The sequence below is a fragment of the Colias philodice genome, chromosome 26, assembly GCF_061535455.1.
Source record: "Colias philodice isolate Cphi_HAF_F1 chromosome 26, ilColPhil1 Martin Lab GWU primary, whole genome shotgun sequence".
Classification (NCBI taxonomy): Eukaryota; Metazoa; Arthropoda; class Insecta; order Lepidoptera; family Pieridae; genus Colias; species Colias philodice.
Genome location: NC_143111.1, coordinates 6991534 through 7015555, shown reverse-complemented (window position 1 = coordinate 7015555; position 24022 = coordinate 6991534). Strand labels below are relative to the sequence as shown.

Below are 24022 nucleotides of genomic sequence, written 5' to 3'. Positions count from 1 at the left end.
GTACATATTTCGCAATAAAAGGTAGCCTATGTCCTTTCTCGGGTATCAAAATATCTCCATACCAAATTTCATGCAAATTGGTTCAGTAGTATAGGCGTGATTGAGTAACAGACAGACAGACAGAGTTACTTTCGCATTTATAATATTAGTATGGATACCTTATTCCTAGAGACTGCATTATTTATATCGATTGCGTACGTTTTCTTTTTTATTGATATAATAATAATATATACATATATATATATTAAGTACCTATATTTAATATAGTTTGCAAATGTCTCAATTATTTAAATATTCACAATAGTTACCTATTTAATAACACAATGCAAACATATCTCTCCCTAGTCTTTTCACATCCATCCTTTATAATATTGTAAGTACCTACGTAGGTACCTATATTTTTTTATTATTTTGTTCAAATTTTAAATTTTTGTTGTAATAAAAATAAAATACAAGCTTAATTATGATTAATACATAATGATATCCCATAAGATTCACATGACTTCGTTCGTAATAATTGTGGTTATATCCGTGGTACTTTTACAAAATAATTAAGTACCTAATGTAATTATTGTTCAGTACTACATGTAACATTACTCAGTAATAATGCAGTATGCTAGTAAGTAAATAGACAATATAGTTTTTATTTTTTAATCTTTCAGTTTACATACTTAGATATATAATTTTCCAATAAACTTTGGCGCCTGTACATAAAACGCGGCAACAGGTGAGAGCATTTATGACTTGTTCCTGACTTGTTATAGGTACAAACCTTTTTGTAGGTTCAGAACTTGGTTCAGAACAATAAAAAGGTATTGATCTAAGTCGATCTATTAAAAACATTTCCTATTTTTTTTTTCTATGCCTTCGAGTTTCGGACATTCTATTACTAATCGTTACTGATAGGTATAATATTTAAATTTAAACAGTAGGTACATGTGTTTTTCTATTCTTTGTAGTTTTTACCTACACCCAGCGGTTTAAATTGTTTACTCATAATATGATGTCATGAACTAACTTTGAATTAATGAAACAAGGCAGGTATGTATCAGCTAGATAGGTAGGTATAATGACAACGGACATAAAGTATTTTCAATTTTGAATCGATTAGGTATTCGTTATACGATCAGCAGATATAGGTACATAGGTACCTAATATTATTATTACAATCAGGCAAACTTGAACAATATTTCCTTATACATATTTCAAGTGGACTTGTTATATTTTTATCTGTTAACTTCTGTTCTATTATTATCTCAAAACCCTTCTCAAATATTTCAATGTCAATAACCTAGATAAGGAATTGAATTGTTTTATAACGTATTGTCCAAACTCGACCGAAACTAATTACGTAACGTTTATCACCATCCACCTGATAACAGCGTGACATACCTTTTATCTAATAAAGTCACTTTTACGATGTCATTGAGTTTACGACGCCCCTTTGAGAAGTACACCTGTATCCCGAGACGTACAAAAAGCGTCCTTGGGACTATTGTTGTTTCGAGGGTTTGCGCGCCAAGTGACTGCCAAAATCGGCGCACGCCGCGATGCGCGGGAAACGAAGCGTCAGTCGTACTCGGTCGGCAAGAACGCGCGCACGCCACGCCGGCTTTTAGGTTAGGTTTGGCGCGGTTTTGCTAGCCAGGTGCTCTCGCCGCCCCCGCACTCCCCTACTACCTGACAGCTGTTTTCTCTCGGGAGATTATTAGTCAGATGTTTCTCTGAACCAGTCGGAGCTCACCTGACATTTAAGCATGGCTGCTAACGGACGTACACCGAAGCAAAGGAGGTTGGAAATAGCAGCAGGGATGGCTCTGAGGAACACGAATACGCCTAGAAGGAGACGGGGTAGTTGCAAATGTTTATTTGGAGCTCCGGATAGGGATGAAACGCGCCGTTTGATGGCGGAACAGTACGCCAGGGATAGGAAGCGTTTCATACGGAGGTTTAACTTTGACATTGAAACTGAGTGTGCGTACAAGCCGACGAAATTGGATTCGCCAGTGAAATTCAGTGAAGAAAATAAGGAAAACGGTAGCCCAAGGACTGGTGTGGAGGCGCTAGCTTGTGTGGAGAATACGGATTTGCGGCTGGGGTCCCCGTCGAGGCGTAGCAGTGCTGGTAGCTCACCAAGGACGCCCAGAACTCCTAGGACGCCAAAAGCGTCTAGGACTCCGCGGACGCCTAAAACCCCAGCGTCTAGGAGACAGCTGCAAATGACAGGTTAGATACCACTTTTTTAACAAAATAAAACATGAAAGTTTAAGATACCTATTGTGTAGTCATTTATACATATTTGTTTAACAAAATAAAACATAAAAATATCAGATTATAATAGTGGTTGGTAAAATGTTTATTTTTTTTTATTTTATCAAAGAACATAATATTAAAAACATATTATGTTTTTTTGTTAGAACGATTAGGTAATCAACAAAAAGCAATATGAGAAATATTTGCAATATATTAATATTTATGTATCTCCAATAAGGAGTGGGTTAGGTACATCATATGAAAATCGACATTTACCTAAAAACCGGTTAAAATTTATGGCAGTGTGTTATTTCCTTATTCAATGTGGGTTACAAAATTGTAAATTACACCTGCTTTTTACAAATAGGTACTTTTTTTTACATAATAATATGCGGTTTGAAATATCGACATAAGTTTATAACTCACCATAGATTTCAATAATGTAGTAGGATTGGTACTTAGTAGGCATCGACCACGTAGGTAACATTGGTTACCAACAATATAAATTATGATTTTTCGAAAAGCTGAATTAATATTCCTTAAATCTTTCATAAATTGTAAACCTTATAACCTACATGAAAAAAAAATTGTATTAAAAAAATTATATTGTAAAGTTTATGAAATAAACAACAGATGAATTTGGCACTTGGCACAAAGACTTGTTATTTAATCTCTTAGCAAAACCTTTTAGTTACCGATTTTGATAGACCTTTCTACTACAGTAGAACCTCTATAAGTCGAATACCAAGGGAGACGCCAAAAAATTCGAGTTATAGAGTTTTCAACTTATGGAGGATTTTGAACACCTGACACCAATCAAGCAAACACGTGTTTACGTGAGTCATAGATTTATTATCAAATACTCCTAAAATGTTTTCTAAGAAACAATAGTGTACTCACATTGTCGGCACGTTCTTAAAGTCGGTAATTTATTTTTGTTCAAACAATAAAGGTGATAAATTTTTAATGATCAAGTTGTAAAGGTTGTAAAATAAAAAAAAAACGTTGCTATGTTCGACATACAGAGGTCAAATTTAATTTTTCGAGTTATAGAGTAAAAATATGTACCAAAATGGCTTAGAGGGACTCGGTGATTATTTCGACTAACAGAGGGTAGAGATTTCAAGTAATGGAGGTTTTGGTGTTTGAAGGGAAGGGAACAAAACATTATTTCGAGATTTGGAGGTTTTTGACTTATCGAGGTTCGACTTAACGGGGTTCTACTGTACAAGCAAAATATAAAACGATACTTATTCCGTTATAATACGGCACATAATCGCGTGCAAACAAAATGGATGCATTTAAAACAAGCTCTTTATATGTAATGCAAGTCAACCATTATTATCATAAAGACAATCGACTCGCGGGTCTAAGTTCATTGCATCTTACGGATAAACAATTGTTGGTAAATGAATTTTATTAAATGGTTCTTTTAACTGATTGATAAAATTATCTAATTATTTGTAATGTTATGTGAAGTTTTGTTTATGTTACAATTACGTAAAAGCAGTTAAATTTATTTTAATGCAATGACGGTTATGGATAGTATCTACTATCTAAGTAGTATTTTGTGAAATTAAGAGAAAATATTATAACTAAATAGTGTGTGTGTATTACTTTTGGGTCATAATAAAAAAAAAAAAATTAATAGTTATTCAATTTTCTTTATTAAATTCCGCCATAATGAAATTTAAATTTATAAAAGTCGTTCAAGTGCGAGTCGAACTCGCGATACTACGGGATCCGTATAAAAATAAGCTAAAGATGGAAATCTATAATAATAATCTATGTTTTCTTCATTCCTGACTCAATTAACTACCTAATTATGAAAGAAAAAAAGTAGCACTATGTTAACTGTATTTCAAAATCTATTCTATAAATTATTGTATAAAATAACAAAAAAGGGACTTCCATATCCGCCTGCCACTGAGTGATTTAATATGGCGAAACCCGGATTCTAGAGCTTAGTGTTTGACACTTCCATCCCTTTGTAAGCCAATTAAAACTGACAAGAATATCTTTTAATTGATGGAGATTTATGTTGTTTTAATAATACAATACACGTATGCAAGTACCTACTTTATTGTTGTATTTGAGATAGGGAAGACAAATAAGACAGTGATTTATTAATATAAAATCATTTAGGTATTTATTATTAATATTACACGTTAATTGATAATTTAATATGAATAGTAGGTAGGTATGTACAATTTTGAATTAATCCATATTCGTAATCAAAACATAGTTTGTAGGTAATAGGTACCTACACTTGATAAAAATTTCAATTAGGTATATTAACCATTTCCCCTAAAAAACAATAAAATCTCTTTTTTATACATTATTTATTTCAACACATTGTTGATTTTGATAGATAAACTGAAATAACGAATTAAAATTTATATCCGGGTACTAAAGAAGTCAAGCTGCAGGATCTTCATAGTTCGTACTTCATGCGGGCTACGTACCTACCTACTTTTTAAATTGCAGCCCACGTCGCGGGCAGGAGCTAGTCAATCCACATGTTAACTTGTCACAATGAATTTTCGTTTCCTCACACTGATAGGAAGTCAATTAAATCCAATTTGGTAATTGTGATTCAATCCATGGCCCAATCGGGTTCAATCACCTGTGACGTCATCTAACAACATATGTTTTTTTGAGGACCTTAACACCTGGAAATAGAGGCTATGTTCGGAGATGAAATGCCATGTCACTGCGGAGATGGGACCGATTTATTGGGGTAATGACCTTGGTGAAATGTGGCGTAATTGTCTATGGGGTTTTTTTGACTATCCATGGTGTGTAGGATTATATAATGTAGAGATAGATATCTCGATGTTATTTTTTGTTAGGCATCGCATGGTGTTATTTTACGAAAATAAATTCGACTTGTGATGTAACAGTAAAATAAAAGAGAAATTCATGGGAACACTTAAAAATTATAAAGCACCTGATTAGTTGAACACAACATTTTATACATAATTTCAAATTTATATATTACTAGCGGCCCGCCCCGGCTTCGCCCGTGGTACATATGAAAAATAGATGTTGGCCGATTCTCAGACTTACCCGATATGCACAGAAAATTTCATGAGAATCGGTCCACCCGTTTCGGAGGAGTATGCAGACTAACATTGTGACACGAGAATTTTATATATAAGAAAATTTCATGAGAATCGGTCCACCCGTTTCGTAGGAGTATGCAGACTAACATTGTGACACGAGAATTTTATATATAAGATGTATATATGTTAAATGCCTGTATCATACGAATTACGAATTTGTTACCTACTCAACTAGTGAGATAACACGACAAAACAAAACTATTTCAACAACCCTAAAAAACTAAACAATTAAATCTGATATTTCTATCAAATTAAAATCACTGTTATATAAAAGCATAACATCGATTTAATAATTTTGTTTTTCTACGTAAAGCAGGACAGATCAATAAAAACACTATAAATTTTAATTGATAAAATATTATAATTAACACATTGCGAATCTGTTTATAGTGTGTTAATTATTCAAAATAACTGTATAATAAAAAACGATTCTAATAGTTTTATTAATATACATATTGGCATTAATTTACACGACTTTTACATTTAGTCCTACAACACAAAAGATGATGATTTTGTACCAACCGGAACCGAAGTAATTAATTACCACGTCTACAATTCAGTGGTTCGAATCCCATAAAAATGAAAAATAAATTACTAAACTATCTCAAAATCCATTTAAATTTAGTTATTTACTAGAATGTCATCATATAGGTAAACTTAATTCACACAATGTCGATCAAGAAACTAAATTTTTTAATTCGTTTCTTTTTCGTAAACTTATTATACTTATTTAATTAATAACATGAGTAATAACAAAATAATACAATCATAAAAATACAAATAACTCTTTCTGGCGCAGTCGGGTAAAATTCCAAATATTTTATTTATTTACCTCCTGACCTATCATACGTTATCAGCTTCGCAAGCATTTACTTTGCACCAAATATTTGTAGTTCTTATCAATTTTACTGACCTTAATATGATCCAGACATCGAGACGTCAAATGCACTAGCCATATTCTAGTGCTGATAAAAATAGTTTGGAAAATCCAAAAGTGCACGCCTCATAATTTTTTTTTAATAATTATTTATTAATTTTTATTTTTGTTTATTTAATAACAATTAAACCACATCGAATCAGACCCTGAAAAATGAAAGGGTTCTATTCCTGAGCATACTCAAGCGTAAGAGAAAAAAAAAGACTCGATTAGTAAAGTATTTCGGTCGCTATCGTGTTAACAAGAAAAAGGATCCGCACATACAGACACACGGACGTCCAAGACAGAACTTTTTTAAACTGTTTTTTAACTAGTTTAAATAACAAAAATGACATCAAAAATATCATGAATGTTAAAAATAGTGTTTTTTCTTAATATGTGTGTGTATGTATTATCTCACATGTGCAATGTATGATACATAAAGACATTTTAAGTTTGAAAAATCAGATGTTTTGCGCGAAGTGACAGTAGTACCCACCTCAACGCTTCGCTTATGAGGCGTGCAATAAGTTTGTTAGTACCTACGTTTATTACTTCTTATTACCTTAAAAACACTCGATATCTTACTCTTCGCAGTGATGATTATAAATTTAGTTTGTACTTATGTTTATTGCTTATATTTCAACCCCCATGTATTTCGGAACACCTGTTGGTATAAAATTCAAATTAGTACCTAACAGATACTTAGATAGTAACTTACATAAATAAATAGTTTAGCATGGAAATACACCATCACAATTCTTTATATTAGGGATCGCGCAAACATATAATTTTCGTATAGACTGAACTACTTTGTCGAGTTGTGTTCTCCTCATGAATTCCACACGACTAAACTGTTAAGTCACTTATTAACTAGCCGCTCCGCGCGGTTTCACCCCCGTGGCTCCTCTCCTGTTGGTCGTAGCGTGATGATATATAGCCTATAGCCTTCCTCGATAAATGAGCTATCTAACACCGAAAGAATTTTTTAAATCGGACCAGTAGTTCCCGAGATTAGCGCGTTCAAACAAACAAACAAACTCTTCAGCTTTATAATATTAGTATAGATTTCTCATCTAAACCAATTAGAAACTAGCTAGCTATTCTGAGCGTTCCTACTGCCTTTTAAGCTACCTTATTCAGTGGTAAGGTCTCTATCAAAATTTGTTTTTTTTAATCCCAGACAAACCCGGGTAGGTGTACCTAGTATGTAATGATTTGTAAGTAAACAAACAACGCAAAGGCACGCTTGTTAATATCGAATACGATTTGAGTAAACACGATAAACATACAAGATAAATAGACATACAAACATCGCCGTGGGTGTGCCCCACTTGACATATATTGCTAAATTGTAATACAAGGTGTGCTTGCGGCTTCACTTGCATAAGAAAAAATATATTTAAGGGTTTTCCTGCATATAAATACTTGGTCTTGAGTGAAATGAGTGATTCTCAACACATGAGAAAATTTGGTACCAGATACCTTACTAAAATATTATTTTACTAGATTTCCGCCCGCGGCTTCGCCCGCGTTTTCAAAGGAAAACCCGCATAGTTCCCGTTCCCGTGGGATTTCCGGGATAAAACCTATCCTATGTGTTAATCCAAGTTACCCTCTATATGTGTGCTAAATTTCATTGTAGTAGGGGAGCCCAGGATGCTAAATGTGGATTTACTCGAGCGTCACGGGAACCTATTAGAATTGGTAGATTAGACCATAGCGAGAAAAAAAGGTCCTATAATGTTTTCACTTTTAGCGGTGGGGAAGGGTTTTTTGATTTTTTTTAATTTAAAAAAGAAAAAAATTGGCTTGGAAATACTCAAGCGCGTTAGATATTGATATTTTGCATGCTCCAGGACGTCACTGAAAAAAAGTATACGTTAATCTGACGATTTAAGTGGCGATTTAATCGCTATGAAGAAAGGGTAAAAAATTAAAGTAATATTATTCGAGCGCGTCAGATTAATATATGGGGGGGTTAATTACAATATAAGAAGTCCCCATTTCGCTAATCTGACGATTCGAGCTCAACCTTAGGGAATTATGGATTATTCAAATTTTCCAGCGGGGCCCCTGAGCGCACCCACCAACCATAACTGCTCATATTGACTAGAGGTACTAATGAATAGCTAAGGTACCGTCCCTTATAGTAATCTGACGCGCTCGAGTAAATCCCAAAATCCCCTCTTGGCCTCCCCTACTATTGTAATCGGTTCAGTAGTTTTTACGTGAAAGAGTAACAAACATCCATACATCCATACATCCATACAAACTTTCGCCTTTATAAGTAATAGTATTAAGATTAAGATTAAGATAGGAACAATTTGAACTCCTAAGTTGATTTTTGTAAATTATGAAAAAAATGAACAAACGGAGAAAATAATTTAAAGATATACTATTTAAAATTTTCCTTTGTCTGTTTCAATTTGAATTATGTAAAAAAAAATAACCTACCGATCGTTTTGTTTTCAAATACCTCAACGAATATGGTGTGATCTGAGTCATAGCAGGTTCGATTCTCGTGAGTCACGAAGGTGTTATGTCATCAGCATGTACTGACATGTCCGAAATCGAACCGATGACCCTCTGAGGTAAAATTAACTGATATGTCATCAATCTTATATATAAAAATGAATCGCAAAATGTGTTGGTAAGCGCATAACTCGAGAACGGCTGAACCGATTTCGATAATTCTTTTTTTATTATATTCCTTGAAGTACGAGGATGGTTCTTATGTAGAGAAAACGTAAACATGTACCACGGGCGAAGCCGGGGCGGACCGCTAGTCTATAATATAAAAATGAATCGCAAAATGTGTTGGTAAGCGCATAACTCGAGAACGGCTGAACCGATTTCGATAATTCTTTTTTTATTATATTCCTTGAAGTACGAGGATGGTTTTAATGTAGAGAAAACGTAAATATGTACCAAGGGCGAAGCCGGGGCGGACCGCTAGTTTGATATAAAATTATCGGCTGATACGTAATACAGTAGGTACATAAAAGGTATTAGGTATTATCTAAAATCCCAATGTCACCTATAACTGATTTAGAAACTTCGTCAGAATAGTTAAATACTACCTGGATGTACATATAAATATACATACCTATATAATTTTCAATACAGATTATGTAGTTTCAGAGAGCCCAACATATTGGGCTCTCTGAAACTACATAGTTTCTTACTTTCTTCATTTTTACTTCTAGTTTCTTACTTTTGTTACCTATCTATGATTTATGAACTTTGAAGCACTCCTAGAATCGAGGTGTTGCAGGAAGAAAAAATTAAAATAAAATTTACTCTACTATTACGTCATACCTTTGTTAATAATATACCTATTTAAATTATTGAACGAGTATTACAAATTACAATGCAAAACCTTACAAATTTTATTTTTTGACAAAAAAGGAAGATTTAAAGGTAGATTTAATTTCCTTTGTTCATCTTACGTTCTTTTGATCTCGTCTCCGCAATACTGGAAAAGTAGAATAGGAATAGAATTTAGTAATTTCAATGGATGGTCTATCCTTTTGTGAAATTTCATCTAATTTCGCTTAGCCTCTGAGGCGTCACAAATGTAATTCGAGTGTATTTTAATGGAAGTTTCAGAATGGTGAATCAAACTTGGGAGCTTAGAGTTTCGATTAAAAATTCAGCTTTCTAGAAGTGTTTGAGAAAAATATTCTTGCAATATTTATCATATCTTTTCAAACAAAAAATAAAACCCACCAATGTTAGAGTTAGAGGAAAATAAAACAGCAATACCTATAATTAACTTGTGGTACTTATTGTACAACTATTAATATAATTTTTTCTACCATGTACTGTCGTAATTTCTAACTTCAATATATAAACTAACATGTTCTACCACGTAATTATGGTATGATGCCATCTAAGAGCAACGACCTACCACTTTTTACTGCTGTACATACAAGTGTTTTTATGTTCAGTAGTCGGGAGATATAAAATTTGACGTAATATTATCCTGTGAGTCAGTCATTTTTTATATTTCTTGTTATAATTATATAAATCAACATTGAAAAAATTATGGGGTTTCAGTCGAGTAGAGTAATTAATTAGTAGTCAAATTAAAAAAAGGCCAACACGTCATTGTTAATGTCGTCAATGACGTGTTTTGCAAATGATGTTTGAAACGTCCCATAAGAGCGGGGGCACACGATGCGTTGCGGCGGCGGTGCGGCGCCGGAGCGGTGTCGCTGCGTCGTCTTACATAGAAATATCTGTGGCATGTCACACGATGCGCTCCGGCGCCGCACCGGACTTGTAACCACCGAGACGAGGCGGGGAGGGGTGAATGCGGTGCGACGTCGGAGCGGCACCGCTCAGTTGTTTTGCGTCACAAGGAAGGACACGCTGTGCAACGCTGCTACGACGCCGCTGCGACATAAAAACGTTACGGCGCCGCACCGCTCGTGTGCCCACTGACACGGTGAAATCTTTGCGGTGCGGCGCCGCAACGCATCGTGTGCCCGCGCCCTTACCCATAAAGATTTTAATAAAAAGCTCCAGTCGGTCAAAATCGTTTTAGTTACTCACAATTTTAATTTTTAATTAAAGTGACTAACCGATCAGATTATAGAAATGCTCCACATTTGTGGAATCATTGCCTTATTGCTTATGATGAAGTTAAACAGCCTAGATGATACAAGAAAAAAAAAACATTTACATAGATGGTTCTTCCATGTCTAATTTATTACAAGGAATATCCTTGAAACAGCCGCTTTAAAATAGGTCTACAAAAGAATAATTTTTTAAAATTCCGTTGTTCCTTCGAGCGAAACGAAGCAAGGAGCGTGTCGGTGGGAAGCCGGGCTACCGTGCCCTATGGGAGAATACTAATGCTCTCCTCCCATTGGCTGGTCTGATACAATTCTTCGCTTCATGGACTTTACGTTATTTTAAATTTTCCAAAGCGTCTGTCAGAATAAGAGAAACAGAACGCCTACAATAATTTTGGCTCCACTTTTCGAAATTGGAATACACAGCGAACGTTTAAAAATTGTTATTGAACATCGGAATGTTGGCCAATAGCCAATTTTAAATGTTGCAGTGGACATTCTAATTCTAAACTTTTCAATTTCGAATGTTTTCGTGTTTGCGCTGCTGATATTATAAATTACGCGTTCAGTTTAAAAACAAAAGAATTCACGTGTTCGAATTTTAAATTTCGGACGCGTTCCATGTTAGCGGGACCTCAATCAATTTTAGTGAACACGGAACGAATTTCGTGAAAGCGCTTACGCTTAAGAATGATCTCACGCCACCAAAAAACTTTGGTAATGACAAGAATCTTAATGTGCATGTTCGAGTGAATTATTAGTGCAATTTAGTAATCGTACATGACACATTGATTGATTTGTATGACGTCTTATTTATTTATTATGTACTGTCACAATTTATTAGGCCGCGTTTTACAAATTGAATGGTAAGATTTCCCGTGCATGTATCTCATCCGCTGTATGGATGAATAGGTGACAGGTCTGCCTATTATTTCATGACTGATGAGGAGCTGTCAAGGGAGGGACTGTAATGAAAATTCAATGTAATCTGAACGATGTATACATGGGCTCTAGTCAAGTTTGGAACGCATTGTATCGCGTGTGGACGGAACATAATCGGAATTAAAATTTTAATACTATTTTTTTAATGGCCCTGAGTCCTGACTCACTTGACATTTCACTCTATATAATATGACAGGTTGTCATGTGTGAATATCTATCAAGTTAAATATGAATGAGTGACATTAGTCGTGCAGCACGATCTTTTAAAGTTTTAATTAAACACAGATCATATTTTATTTTAAAAATTCAAATTTCGAATGAAAATCGTAAAAAACGGTGGTATTCTAAATTTAAACATTTCCACAGAGCACAAAATATATATGGAGTATGGAAAATCGGTTCAACGACCGACCGCGTTTATACAAGGAGTTCCTCATTTCTTGCGATAACATATCGTATCGGAAAACCGTACAGACAGTTTTCCAAGTCAGTATAGTTAACACTCAACACATAGATTTAGTTAAAATAAGTAGTCTTCTGGTGATTTGTGTAAAAAAATATATTGCATTTATTTGTATGTACTTATAGGTAATGTTTTAATTGAGAAAGCATACCTAATATGTCATAAGATTTATGTATAAGCTGGAATTTTTTTTTTGAAGCTTGCATTAAACCTGTAAATGTTCTTAGATACAATTTAAGGGTTACAAATTAAAAAATTAAAAATAAATTTGGTAGTTTATCATTTCAATATTTAGTTTTTATAGGAGAAAGCTTCTAATTTCTTAAACTAGAATAATACTAGTTATTGTTTACTATTAAATTAATTACTCTGTTTACCATCTGTGTATCCAAATATTGATATTATTATTCAAAAATATTCGTATCTGCTTAGCATAATACGATATATGCCGGGCCAAATACAAGAAACACGGGTTGTTCACCTTAACGGTGCTAGTAAATCGTATACATACACTATCTTTCGACTTTGTTTGGTATTTAATTCGCATGTGTGTATAAAGATATAAAAATTGTAGTAAAATTGTAAAAATATATTTTTTCTTTAGCCTGGTAAATATTCGAAAAAAATATTAGTGCTTTCATTAAAAAAACTTCAAAATTTCCAAAAGTGCATATTGCAAAAATACAGAAATACTATATTTAAATTATGATGCTAAATACATAGATATGTATTTGATACACAACTTCGTACACGTAATTTATATTTAAAAGTTAGAAATCTAGTGTAATAAATTCTTAAAAAGTAAAATAATATAAAAAATAAATATAAAAAAATAATAATATTTCTTTTTTTTGTGTGTGTTAAATAAAGAATTTAAATAAATAAATAAATAAATAATCAGGAGACTCTTTAATCAGCCTTACTGATGGATTTTGCTTACAGTCCAGTAGGTAAAGTTTAGAATGCCGAATCGAAAGTTAACCTGCAATCAATCTCAGGTCTCAGTTTAAACCCGAATCTCTCAAAAAACCACACTACTGTACCAAAAATCTTCATTCCTTTCCACGTGATCAAATCGAAATTAAACCACTCGAATACATTGCAATTTACATATCTTAAACGCTGATTTATTTATTCAAATGTTGAAACGCATCCCACACCCGGCTCGAAGGACCATAAAATTGGACACAGGTAAATGAAAAAAGTTTAATCTTGTTAAATAAGCGCGGACGCGGCCAAGCGAGTGTCGGTGTTATTTTTAATTATTCAATTTATTCATGCGTCATTTTCAATTAGATGAAAAAATGTTTTTTTTTTCTGTGTGAGACGTTTTTTGTTAACTACATGGTGTTTTTTTTTGTAATTTGTAATCCCGTGATATATTCAATGATCATTGAGGCATATTTGATGAAGTTTCTGATATTAATTATAAAAAATAATAAAATATTTATTGTAAAAAAGCTTGATAGTTTCACACATTCTCAAAGATGCTTCGTGCTTGTTATCTTTTTATAAGCATTTTAAAAACTTCCTGCGTTTATTCTCGATATAATTCTCGAATACATTAGCTCCTAATTCAACCTATTCCCAGATTCTATATATCATAAATACCTCCAGGCTGACGTCACATGCCTGTCCCTAAAAATTATCCAGGTATTTAGCTCCTGGCAGTAAATTATTTAAATACGTGCGTGCCACTGCTCCCATAATGTTCAATATTTTCGATTGATAAATATTTATATAAAACAGTAGAGATAGGACGATGTGGTTTAAAATTCCTTGAATACGATGTTAGGTATCCAAATTCTACCAAAATGTGTAAAGTGGATTGTGTTTTTAAAATTGACAATTATAACTTATGCATAATTATAGAAATTAATTTAAACTACTAGCACACCCCGGACACTCCATACAAAATGATCGTTTTGACAGTCACACTGTAGAGACTGCAAATGTGTGTGTTAACGCTTTATGGTTGGCACATTTGTGACTAGCGTAAAAAAAAATTCGCGTTTTTCTGATGAAATACACAATATCTAAACAGTAAACAGCACAATATCTAACCATTTTCTACGAAAAACGATAATCACAAATCCAAAATAATAAAATTACTTTAAGTCAATTTGATTAATGTTGTCAATCTTCGTTGCGTATCGTCCTTGCAGAAAAATATGGCCCATTTTATGTCTGATCGCGCGGGGGTGAGGTAAGTTTAATTTTGGCGGGAGGCGGAGAGTGTCCGTTCTGTAGCGTTTAGCTACTATTATGTATTCTGTGCTACTAGGTATAAAATAATAAATTAAGAACTTTATATATTTAATAATTAAAAGGTAATTAAAATAAATTAATCTCAGAGATTGCACGAAATTAGTTGGTACATATGTACAATCGTTATACATATTATAAATTAAAATTCAGTCTTTTTAACCCGCAACGAATTCTGATTGAAACCATTTAACTATAAAACATTAAATAATATAACCATGAATAAATAAATAAAATAAATAAGAGATTTTTCATAAAATCAAGATGTAAAAACAGCTCAACAAGTCTAGAAACAGGAATACCTACCATCTAGTCTAGTCTAGATACCATTTCTCGCCATTTATTATGTTAAGATTTTAATGAGCTTACTTGAGATTTATGTTCAAAAAGGTTAACAAACCTTGCGACTGAATATAACATTAAGGAAAGTATTTAATTAAATTTATTTATTTATTTTATTTATTTATTTATAATCTTTATTGCATACAACACAAATACAAATTTCACACACACAGACAGGACATTAGATGCAAAGGGCGGCTTTACTCAATTAACATAATATTAGAATCAGAATTTTGGGTTCAAGTTTATTTATATGGTTTTGAGGGTACCTAAAACTCAATTTAGGTTATAGTGTGACCATCTTTTCTTCAAATTATAAACTAACATTAATTCTCAATTTTGTAATCCGGGATAAGGTCCATGTTAATTGTTAGTCCCTCAGTGAGTCTCGTAAAAACCGTCGAGCCGTTCAAGAGATTAGACGGAATAAGTAAACAGATAAACATTTTAATATTTTTTTTTTTTACAAGTGCCGATTACAGTGTCTTAACATTAAAATAAGCTGTTAGAAACACCTAAACTAATTTTCTTTACACAAATGACCACTGGATTAATCCAACATTTCCTTATACACAAAAAATATAAAAAAGTATGCAATCAATTCTACAAAGATATCATTAACAGACAGTTACATTGATTGCAATTCTCAGCGTTATTTCTCGGAAGGTTGCAGGTTCGATTCCAACTAAATACATTGATTACTCCAATTGTAATACTTATTTTATCGTGTTGTGATTCGGGGAATGTTTCTTTTAGAATTTTTACTTAGAAATTATAAGGCAATAAATATTTAGTACTAATATAATTTACGTTTATGTTTGAATGTGTGGATGATGGTTGCTCAATCGTGCAAAATTCGATGTATTCATTTGGATGTAATGTACTACACAGATAGCTTGGATTATCGTACTTCTGATTCCGTTTCGATTAATTTTCATACTATAAACCGGTCAAGCTGGGGCGGAGTTAATTACAATCGGCATACATATTACAAAAATAAAAAAATTCAAAACGTTTAAATGCAGAATCGGCTTCTTGTTCGAAGACATTTGATTGATTGAATTTGTAAGGGAATTAATAATAGCTATATTATATCTGTTAGGTATACCTCAGGTATAATTTTTTCCCAAAGTATGTTAATTATATGTTACTTTGTGTCGGACTTCGTAGCAGTAAAATATACATGATGTATATTTTGACTCAAAACACAAATTTTGCGGCCAAAGATACTACGTATAACTTTAAATTTCATAAGGTCCCATACAATAAAAACGCATCTCAGTTACACCGCTCAAGCGATTACCATAAACAAAACAGAAACGAATAAAAAAAAAACAAAAAGAAGAAAAAGAAAAGCGCGCCAAATCATAACTTTCCAAGAACGTATTACAATATTTACCATCCGTAACAGAGTAAAAAACCACATATAGCATTGTCGCTGTTGAAAATAAAAATAAAAACGGACCAACAAAGTAACGTGTAACTCAGGTAGCGGGGTTCAATAAATACACTTTATTTTTTGTACTTTTTTTTCAATATGTCAGCCGGGCCGCGGAACGAGTTCTATCGCCGTCTCTTTCTGACGCTTAGATGTGTTTTTTTTTTAATTAAAAGTGACGTTAGCTGCAATGATTTAGTGTAAATCGAACGTTGACTTGTTTCGATTTTTATTTAGCTGTAGCTTGTATGTGATGAGCTTTTTCTGATGCTTTTGAGTGTTAGTTTTCTAGCGTCGATAGTTTTTTTACTGTAATATGATGGGTTTATAATGATTTTTTTTTATAATAGTTTTTTCCTTATTTCATATGAAACTTCAATCAACTGGATGAAATTTCATTCAAATAAAAATACCAAGGACTGAAAGCCAAAATTTTATCATAATATTATGTTCAATAAATAATTTACTACCTATAGTGGCAAACATTGCAATTCTAAGTAAAGTAAAGCTGAATTCCTTGATTAAAATGAAAAAAAAAATGTAGACCGTATTTTAAATATAAAAAATATTGGTCACCTACCATGATTTCTTATGAAAAACTATTACATATTTTGTTTGTACTTACTTTAATACAACGAGACCGATCTATTCCCATCGATATTTTCAAAAACCTTTACAAGTAATAATTACAAGTATTCATATTACAAAAGGCGGGTTCAAAAATAAAAAAAACTATTTTGAAACCTATTAATAAGGTTTCAAGGTTTATTTTCAAATGTAACCTTATCGATAATCTTATCTTATATCTGATTCACACGTATGAAATTGAAATACATTGTAATATTTCACTTAGTATTTCTTGAACGTAAGTTTGTGTGTTGAATATGCGATCGTAAAATTCAAACGTATAGAAAACAATGTGAAATGTTTTAGAATAAAAAATACTAAACCAATAAATACGTGATGTTTTTATTGTGGTTAGGAAATTTCGACCAAGACGAGAATTATAAAAAAATAGGTTTAAAAAGAGGAAACATGAATCTATTTGTGAATAATGACTAGAAATATAAAGTAAAAGGTAGCTTTTATAGAACGCGAGAAAATCCGTGCAAAATATCATAATATTCATAAATTTATGCACCAAATGTAGAAATCAATTTGGACAATTTCGTTCATTAAATTTATTAGTTTTAATCCCACTTATTTCAATCCATAAAAGTCATCAAATTAAAACAACCTTCCACTAAAAAATGTTTTTTTTTTTTTACAAAATTTATTGTTTATCGGTACAGGAATGTTTCGATCAGCAATTAATTTTAATGCATTGGTATTTTAGGGTACAAATTTTTACGATACAAAAAATGAATACTAAAATTCTAAGTCCATTGACTTTTAGATGCAGTGGTTTCGTTGACCTGTCTGACTAGAACATATTACGGAGAAAAAACGTGTGTTTGTATTTGTATATATACACAATATAATTTCTATATGTAAATAGGAATAATTAAAATATTTGAGAGGTTGCAGATACATTACAATTTTTTTATATGTAGATATTTTTTTGTATGTTTTTTGTTTTTTTTTTACTTGGTGCTGAATAAAGTGTTTTTAATTTTTAATTAAAAAACCTTAATTTTTAATTAAAATTGCACATTCTACAGTTTAGTCAAATCGATCCCTTTTTACTTATGAAAATGAAATGTTATTAACTTTGATTTATGTATATTTTTAATTTTGATACTGTTTTATTAAGAATACAATAATTAATCTATTTTTCTTTTTTTCAGATTATTGGACGTTACGGAAACACTCGGACCCGGCATCGGACAAAGAAAACTAGTTCAAAATAAAACCTCTAAATTATTAAAGAGAAAGATATAAATATTTAATATTAGTATAGAAATCATAAATTTAGATAATTATTAAAAATTTACTAAAAATACTAAATTTTATTAGAGGCTTTTGGCAATTTTGTAATATTTGGCCCATACCCTATTATAAGGGAATTTTAAAGGTGTAGGATTTAGTTAATTTTTTATATAAAATGATCTCTACATAAAGATGTTATTATAAATTGTTATTTAACAATCGAACCCTAGACTTTTCGAAGTGTGCGTTGTTCTTAACTTTTATGGAAAAATATCAACCTGTCTTTTTGTATGCACTCAATATTTTTATTTATTATTTAGTTAAAAAGTTTCAATTTCTGTAATGTGTTAATAATAAAAATAGAAAAAAAAAATACAGGATTTGCAGTATCTAAATTAAATTTGAAATGCTCTTTTTATTAATGTTTTGTTTAAAGAAGAAACATATGCCATAAATCAAATTTCTTGTAGCCATATATAGGTACTCCTGTTTGCTTACCATAGATGTAAATGTAATTCAATACTAAACAATAAATGAAATCAAACAAGCAATGTACTTGAAATCATGTATAATATGTTTAGTGTGATTTTTTCATTTTATTGTCTTAAGCTAAGGCAATGGACACATAGTTGTTACATTTTAATTGTATCATAACCTCTTTTATAATTATGTTCTGTGGTATCATAAATAAAAGAACAATACAATTTGACACTTATGTAGAATCTAGTCTAGGATCTCTGCAATATGCTCGCTTATTTGAAGCGAGAACTTCCTAATTATCTGTCCTTAATTAAGTTATTTTATGTTACTAAATCTGTACAGTGTACACAGTGTACAACCAGCCTTATTCACAAACTTTCTGAGCGGAAATTTAACCCTTTCAACCCAATATTATATTAAATTACAATACAAATATTGACATTTTTAGTGAGATGTCAAAAGGTGGCCCTTTTGATTTAAAATCATTGAAATGTTACCTTGAGGATTGAATTTCTAAAGACATCAATTCGGATTCTATAGATTATTTCAATCACCATTTGATATCACTCCTATAAAATAAATAAATTATTAATTTACCGTTGTATTATTTGGTATAATTGGTTTAGAAAATATTCCACTTTTAACAATATAAATCCACTGTCTGTAGTGTTTGTTCTTACCTGGTTTTTCGATGAAGATATAAAAATTTTAGGTATCGGTACTAAGTAATAACCTTTCCAATCAGAAAGTTTTTGAATAAAGATAATGAAAGCATAATCTTTTCAAAGTACGCGGTTAGCACGACATGTTATAACAATTCAAATATTCATTTAATTTTTTAGAAAAGAAGTTAAAACATGTCGTGGAAACTCCCTTTTATAAGAACAAATGTTCTATAGCAGTACAGCGAAAATCACCATTTTAAAAAATTGTTCAAAATAAGAAATGTACGGTGTTTTTAAAAATGCATTGTACTGTAAAAACCAATGTATTTTAAGTTTTAGTTTAGTAATATTGTTATAATACTTTAATACGCTTTTAAATTAAATGAATTAGTTATAATATTATTTCTTGGTTTTATTATACCCCTTTTATGGCCTTGGTTTTAGGGTTTACCACAGAGCAAGTAATGGTATTAGTAATAAGATATGCTTATTATTATTTTAGTAGGAAAAAGAAATAACAACGATTTAGATATTTTTAATAGCCATTGTTTGACTCAACAGTCAACACTTATCTCAGAAATTACTGGCTCGAAAAAAACATATTTTAGCCTATTTCCAAAAGCTGTGATCAAAAAATGTAAAGCATCAATGAAAAACCTTACAAATTTAGTATGATAAACCGCGACAAAACACATGCCTATATCATATAACATAATACTATTTAAAAACACAATTATTTGATAGACTAATCAAAAATCTACACTCCTACCCAATATAGTCTGTCCACTATAATTTCTATCGATTATTATAATCTATCGAATCATCATTGAATAATTCTGAGTAGACATCACTAAGTGGGCGGGGCCTGTCCAATGTCCATGAAGTACAATATTATTTGTATGACATTTTAACCTAAACAATACAATCCTTCATAGCTGTCAAAAAGCATATAATAGATATAATGGACAGAGATACAGAAATTCCATAGTTTACAATCCACTTTGAATAATTCCTTATACGAAATACCATACAATCGCTTCAAAGAGCCGCTCTACAAAAATCCAGAAATAATAAAAAGGTAATATTGACTCATCCGGGAATCGCCTGTGACTAATACGTGAAGATATTTATCAATACAACAGGAATTTCTCATTTACCGTTCGACGATCCTTGTTACATTTTTTGTATTGCTGTAAAATTTGGGGAAACCTTTATTTAGTTTAATTATTTCTCTGTTAATTTAATTATGGTAACTGTTCCTTTGAGAGTTAAGTACATTTTAGTTTATAAGGGACTTAAGAAATGAGGAAAGTACAAGGAAATTACAATGACTAAATTATTCAAATGTTTTTAAAAACTGAACCTACTATTAATTTACTGCACAAAACAAGCTTAACCTACCTACGAATTATTTACCCTGATTACTGAAATATGAATCTATTTGACGATAGATATTTTTAAAGTTATTTAGCAAATAAGATCAGCGTCTTCAGTTAAAGAAAGTGTAAGGCGCACACAATTTATGATAACTTAGTCGCCTTTCGCATAAATATTTATATTGTGTTTCATTTACAAAAAGCTTACAATACATACTTAGGCTGGTTAAGTATCCATGATAAGCCGGCATATTTTTTGGCTGAAGTATAAGCATTGATAATTAAAATGATCGTGAAATATACATCCTTTGAAAATTGTCTTAGCAATATAGGATTGCGTCTTTTCGTCGCCTCTTATAGTCTGTGGTAGGTGGATCATAAAAATTACTACATGATGAATGTTACAATAACATAATGCAATTTTTATCAAAATTAATATGCATTGAAATTCGATTCATGCGAATTATGCCTTATGGTGTATAATATAATAAAGTTCGTACAGAATAAGTTAGGGCATAGCAAAATCTATGCTATTTATAGAAATATTACTTAGTCTAATATTATAGAATATTACAGCTACAGAATTGAGACAATTTATTATACATTTATCACAAAGTATTGATGACATACACTTAAAAAATTACTCCTATTGTCGTAGGTCGTCTGAAATTTTTGTAGCGCTTTCTAGAAGTCGTCTTAAATACATGGTGTATCGTCTTGGCTCGTAGGTTGGTTAAGGCGTTTGATTCTTGTATCTGTAAATTAAAATTAATTTATATTACATATGTTGTTGCATGAATCATCATCCATTTATTGAAAAATATTTTGAGTGTGAAATTCGTATTTTAAATAAATTATATTATTGAAGTTGATTTTGAAATATTATAAGTACTTAAAAGTATAATTTATACGCAAATCTATGTGTACATACCACTCCGTACACAATACCACAAGAAGCTAAGATAGTATATTTCATAATACCTTCTTTACAACGGAATATCTTATTAACAATGGCGCGTGCCAGATAAAATAATATAATGAACACAATTTTTCATTTTTGTCACAACAAAGCCAAATTAGAGATCATTTTAACTTTTTTACGCAACGTCCACAGAACAAAAAGTTTTTTACATTCTGTGGGTCGGTCAAAAAGGCGCGTAATTACAAAAGGGTGATATCCCGATGCAGGACCTCTGTTTTGATTACCTATTGTTGAAAGTTTGTGCATCTGTTATTCTGCGATTTTATAAGTTGAATAGATTGCAGATGTTTGAGGATATATTGTGTTTAATAGTCCATTTTGAGGTTATAAATTTTGATAGGGGTGATCTTCACCTTTCGTTTATTTCTTTGTTAATCACTTGGGGGAAAAAATGTTATTTTCTAATAAATGTTATATCTTAATAGGTATCGAATGTAATGTGGATCGATAGAGGCACATAAAAAATTGCTTGATTTTGATTTTATTTTGCTACTTGGAATAAGTACCTATTGAATAAAATCTATGTTAATAATGTGGTAGGTACTAGGTACTAAAAGAAATGAAAATTTTTATTTGTATCATGAATACCTAATGTCCTAATTCAATGTCTGATATCTGTATGTATGTACTATGGACATATTTCGAAATGAGTTTTGCCATTCAACGATGGTTTAACCTAGTTGCATTCATACGCGACTTTCACTAACGGCCATTCGTTTATTATAATTATCATTTTCATATAATAGACGGCAGATCAATATTTTTGCATGGAAAATTTAATTTGTTTTGAACAGGGTCAACACTCAACATATCATTTTTCATTTTTTGAAAATAAACGTACATGTAGTTAAATGGTACAAATTCTCCGATTTACGATTAAAACTGAATTCTCATTTTGTTAATATTGTGTATTTTTAAATATTTTTAGGAAATTTACTTCCGCTATACATCGCTAGAGGGCGTCAATTTTCATTGTAAAATATTAGTTAATCAGCATTTTAAAAGGTGGCGGTAGTGTCTTCATTCATGACCTATGAACCGAATGAAAGAATACAAGAAATATAAAATTTAATTATTGAACCGTATAATAACCACGCTAATTTTTGTTTTATTTATAATACGTTGATTTTTTTGCATTTGCATTTTCATCTTTAAATTATGTTAGCTACTATTAAGTATTCTGTGTATATGTTTACTGTTTTATATTTATTGTATTCTAAAGAAATTATGATCTATGTGGTATTTTAATAATTTTTTTTACTAAAAAGTATGCGATCTTCATACAATTAAATATCGAAATTCCAACAAGTATTTGGGTATATTTTTACATCAAACAGTCGAGGGGATGTTTATCTGTGGTATGCAAATCGACGCAACGTTGTGGCCTGTGGGGCAAGGGACGGGGGCAGATGCATATCTTTTGAGGTTAGTTAGGTAAAAAATGATGAACGAAATTACTTTCAAAATTATTATTTACTTGCTTTAAGATAAATTTGCCCTGAGTTTTTTTAAGTATACAATCAATCACATATGCAGCCAGCAAATATATCATCGCATGTGTCCAAATTTTTTGGTTGTTCACTCTGCCAAAAAAAATTAAGGATGATAGATTAGCTGTAATCAAGCAATTTTCTTTATCAATTGGAATAGTGATGATGTATCAATATGTTAAATTAGATAAATAAATAAATGTTGTTTTTTATTTACCCACTTGAACTGATAATAGCCACCAACTGTCACCCACTAAGTACTCATTTATTCATGTACCTATGTAAATAAATCGTATAAAAGTTTTTGAAATATAGATTATACGTACACATAGATAGATAGATAGATAGATAATTCTTTATGTGTGCAACACACAAGATTTACAATAAACACAGAAAAAGACAAATAGATGCAAGTACATATGTACAAATGGCGGCCTTATCGCTAGGCAGCGATCTCTTCCAGACTACCATCAATATTAACAGAGAAACACATTTTACACATACAAAAAATACTAAATACAATGTCACTATCGTTTGTCATTCTTATTTCTTTAATTCGTATTACAAACAGTTATATTACATACGACTTATAAAAAACAATAATAAATTAAGTCTTAACTGTCTAACTATCCGACCCTGAGGGATTAACCTTAAGGGTGGTATAAACTTCGTTGCATCTTGAGGGTGGTTCCAGGTGGTCATTAAATTGGAAAATAGCCAATTTGGAACTACCCCTTGTCTTAAACTTGCAACCAAGACGAATACAGAGCTAAGAAGGCTTAGACTAGTAAGAGCGCTCTACATTGAATATTATCGATACTTACATAGATATG

The 24022-nt window shown here is 31.5% G+C and overlaps 1 protein-coding gene across 1 annotated transcript; it reads left to right on the top strand.

The window, feature by feature from the left end:
• The first annotated feature begins 1556 nt into the window (after positions 1-1556).
• Positions 1557-19731, top strand: LOC149476986 (uncharacterized). The gene is made up of 2 exons (XM_089711491.1): positions 1557-2226; positions 18115-19731. Exons 1-2 carry the CDS (start codon positions 1758-1760, stop codon positions 18165-18167), a joined length of 522 nt encoding a protein of 173 aa, XP_089567617.1. The 5' UTR covers positions 1557-1757; the 3' UTR covers positions 18168-19731.
• The last annotated feature ends 4291 nt before the right edge of the window (positions 19732-24022 follow it).

Bases quoted from the DNA above. Each gene is read 5' to 3' on its own strand.
- LOC149476986 (XM_089711491.1), top strand. From the start codon at position 1,758: ATGGCTGCTAACGGACGTACACCGAAGCAAAGGAGGTTGGAAATAGCA. The intron at 2,227-18,114 runs GTTAGATACCAC...TCTTTTTTTCAG, and splicing joins GAGACAGCTGCAAATGACAG to ATTATTGGACGTTACGGAAA.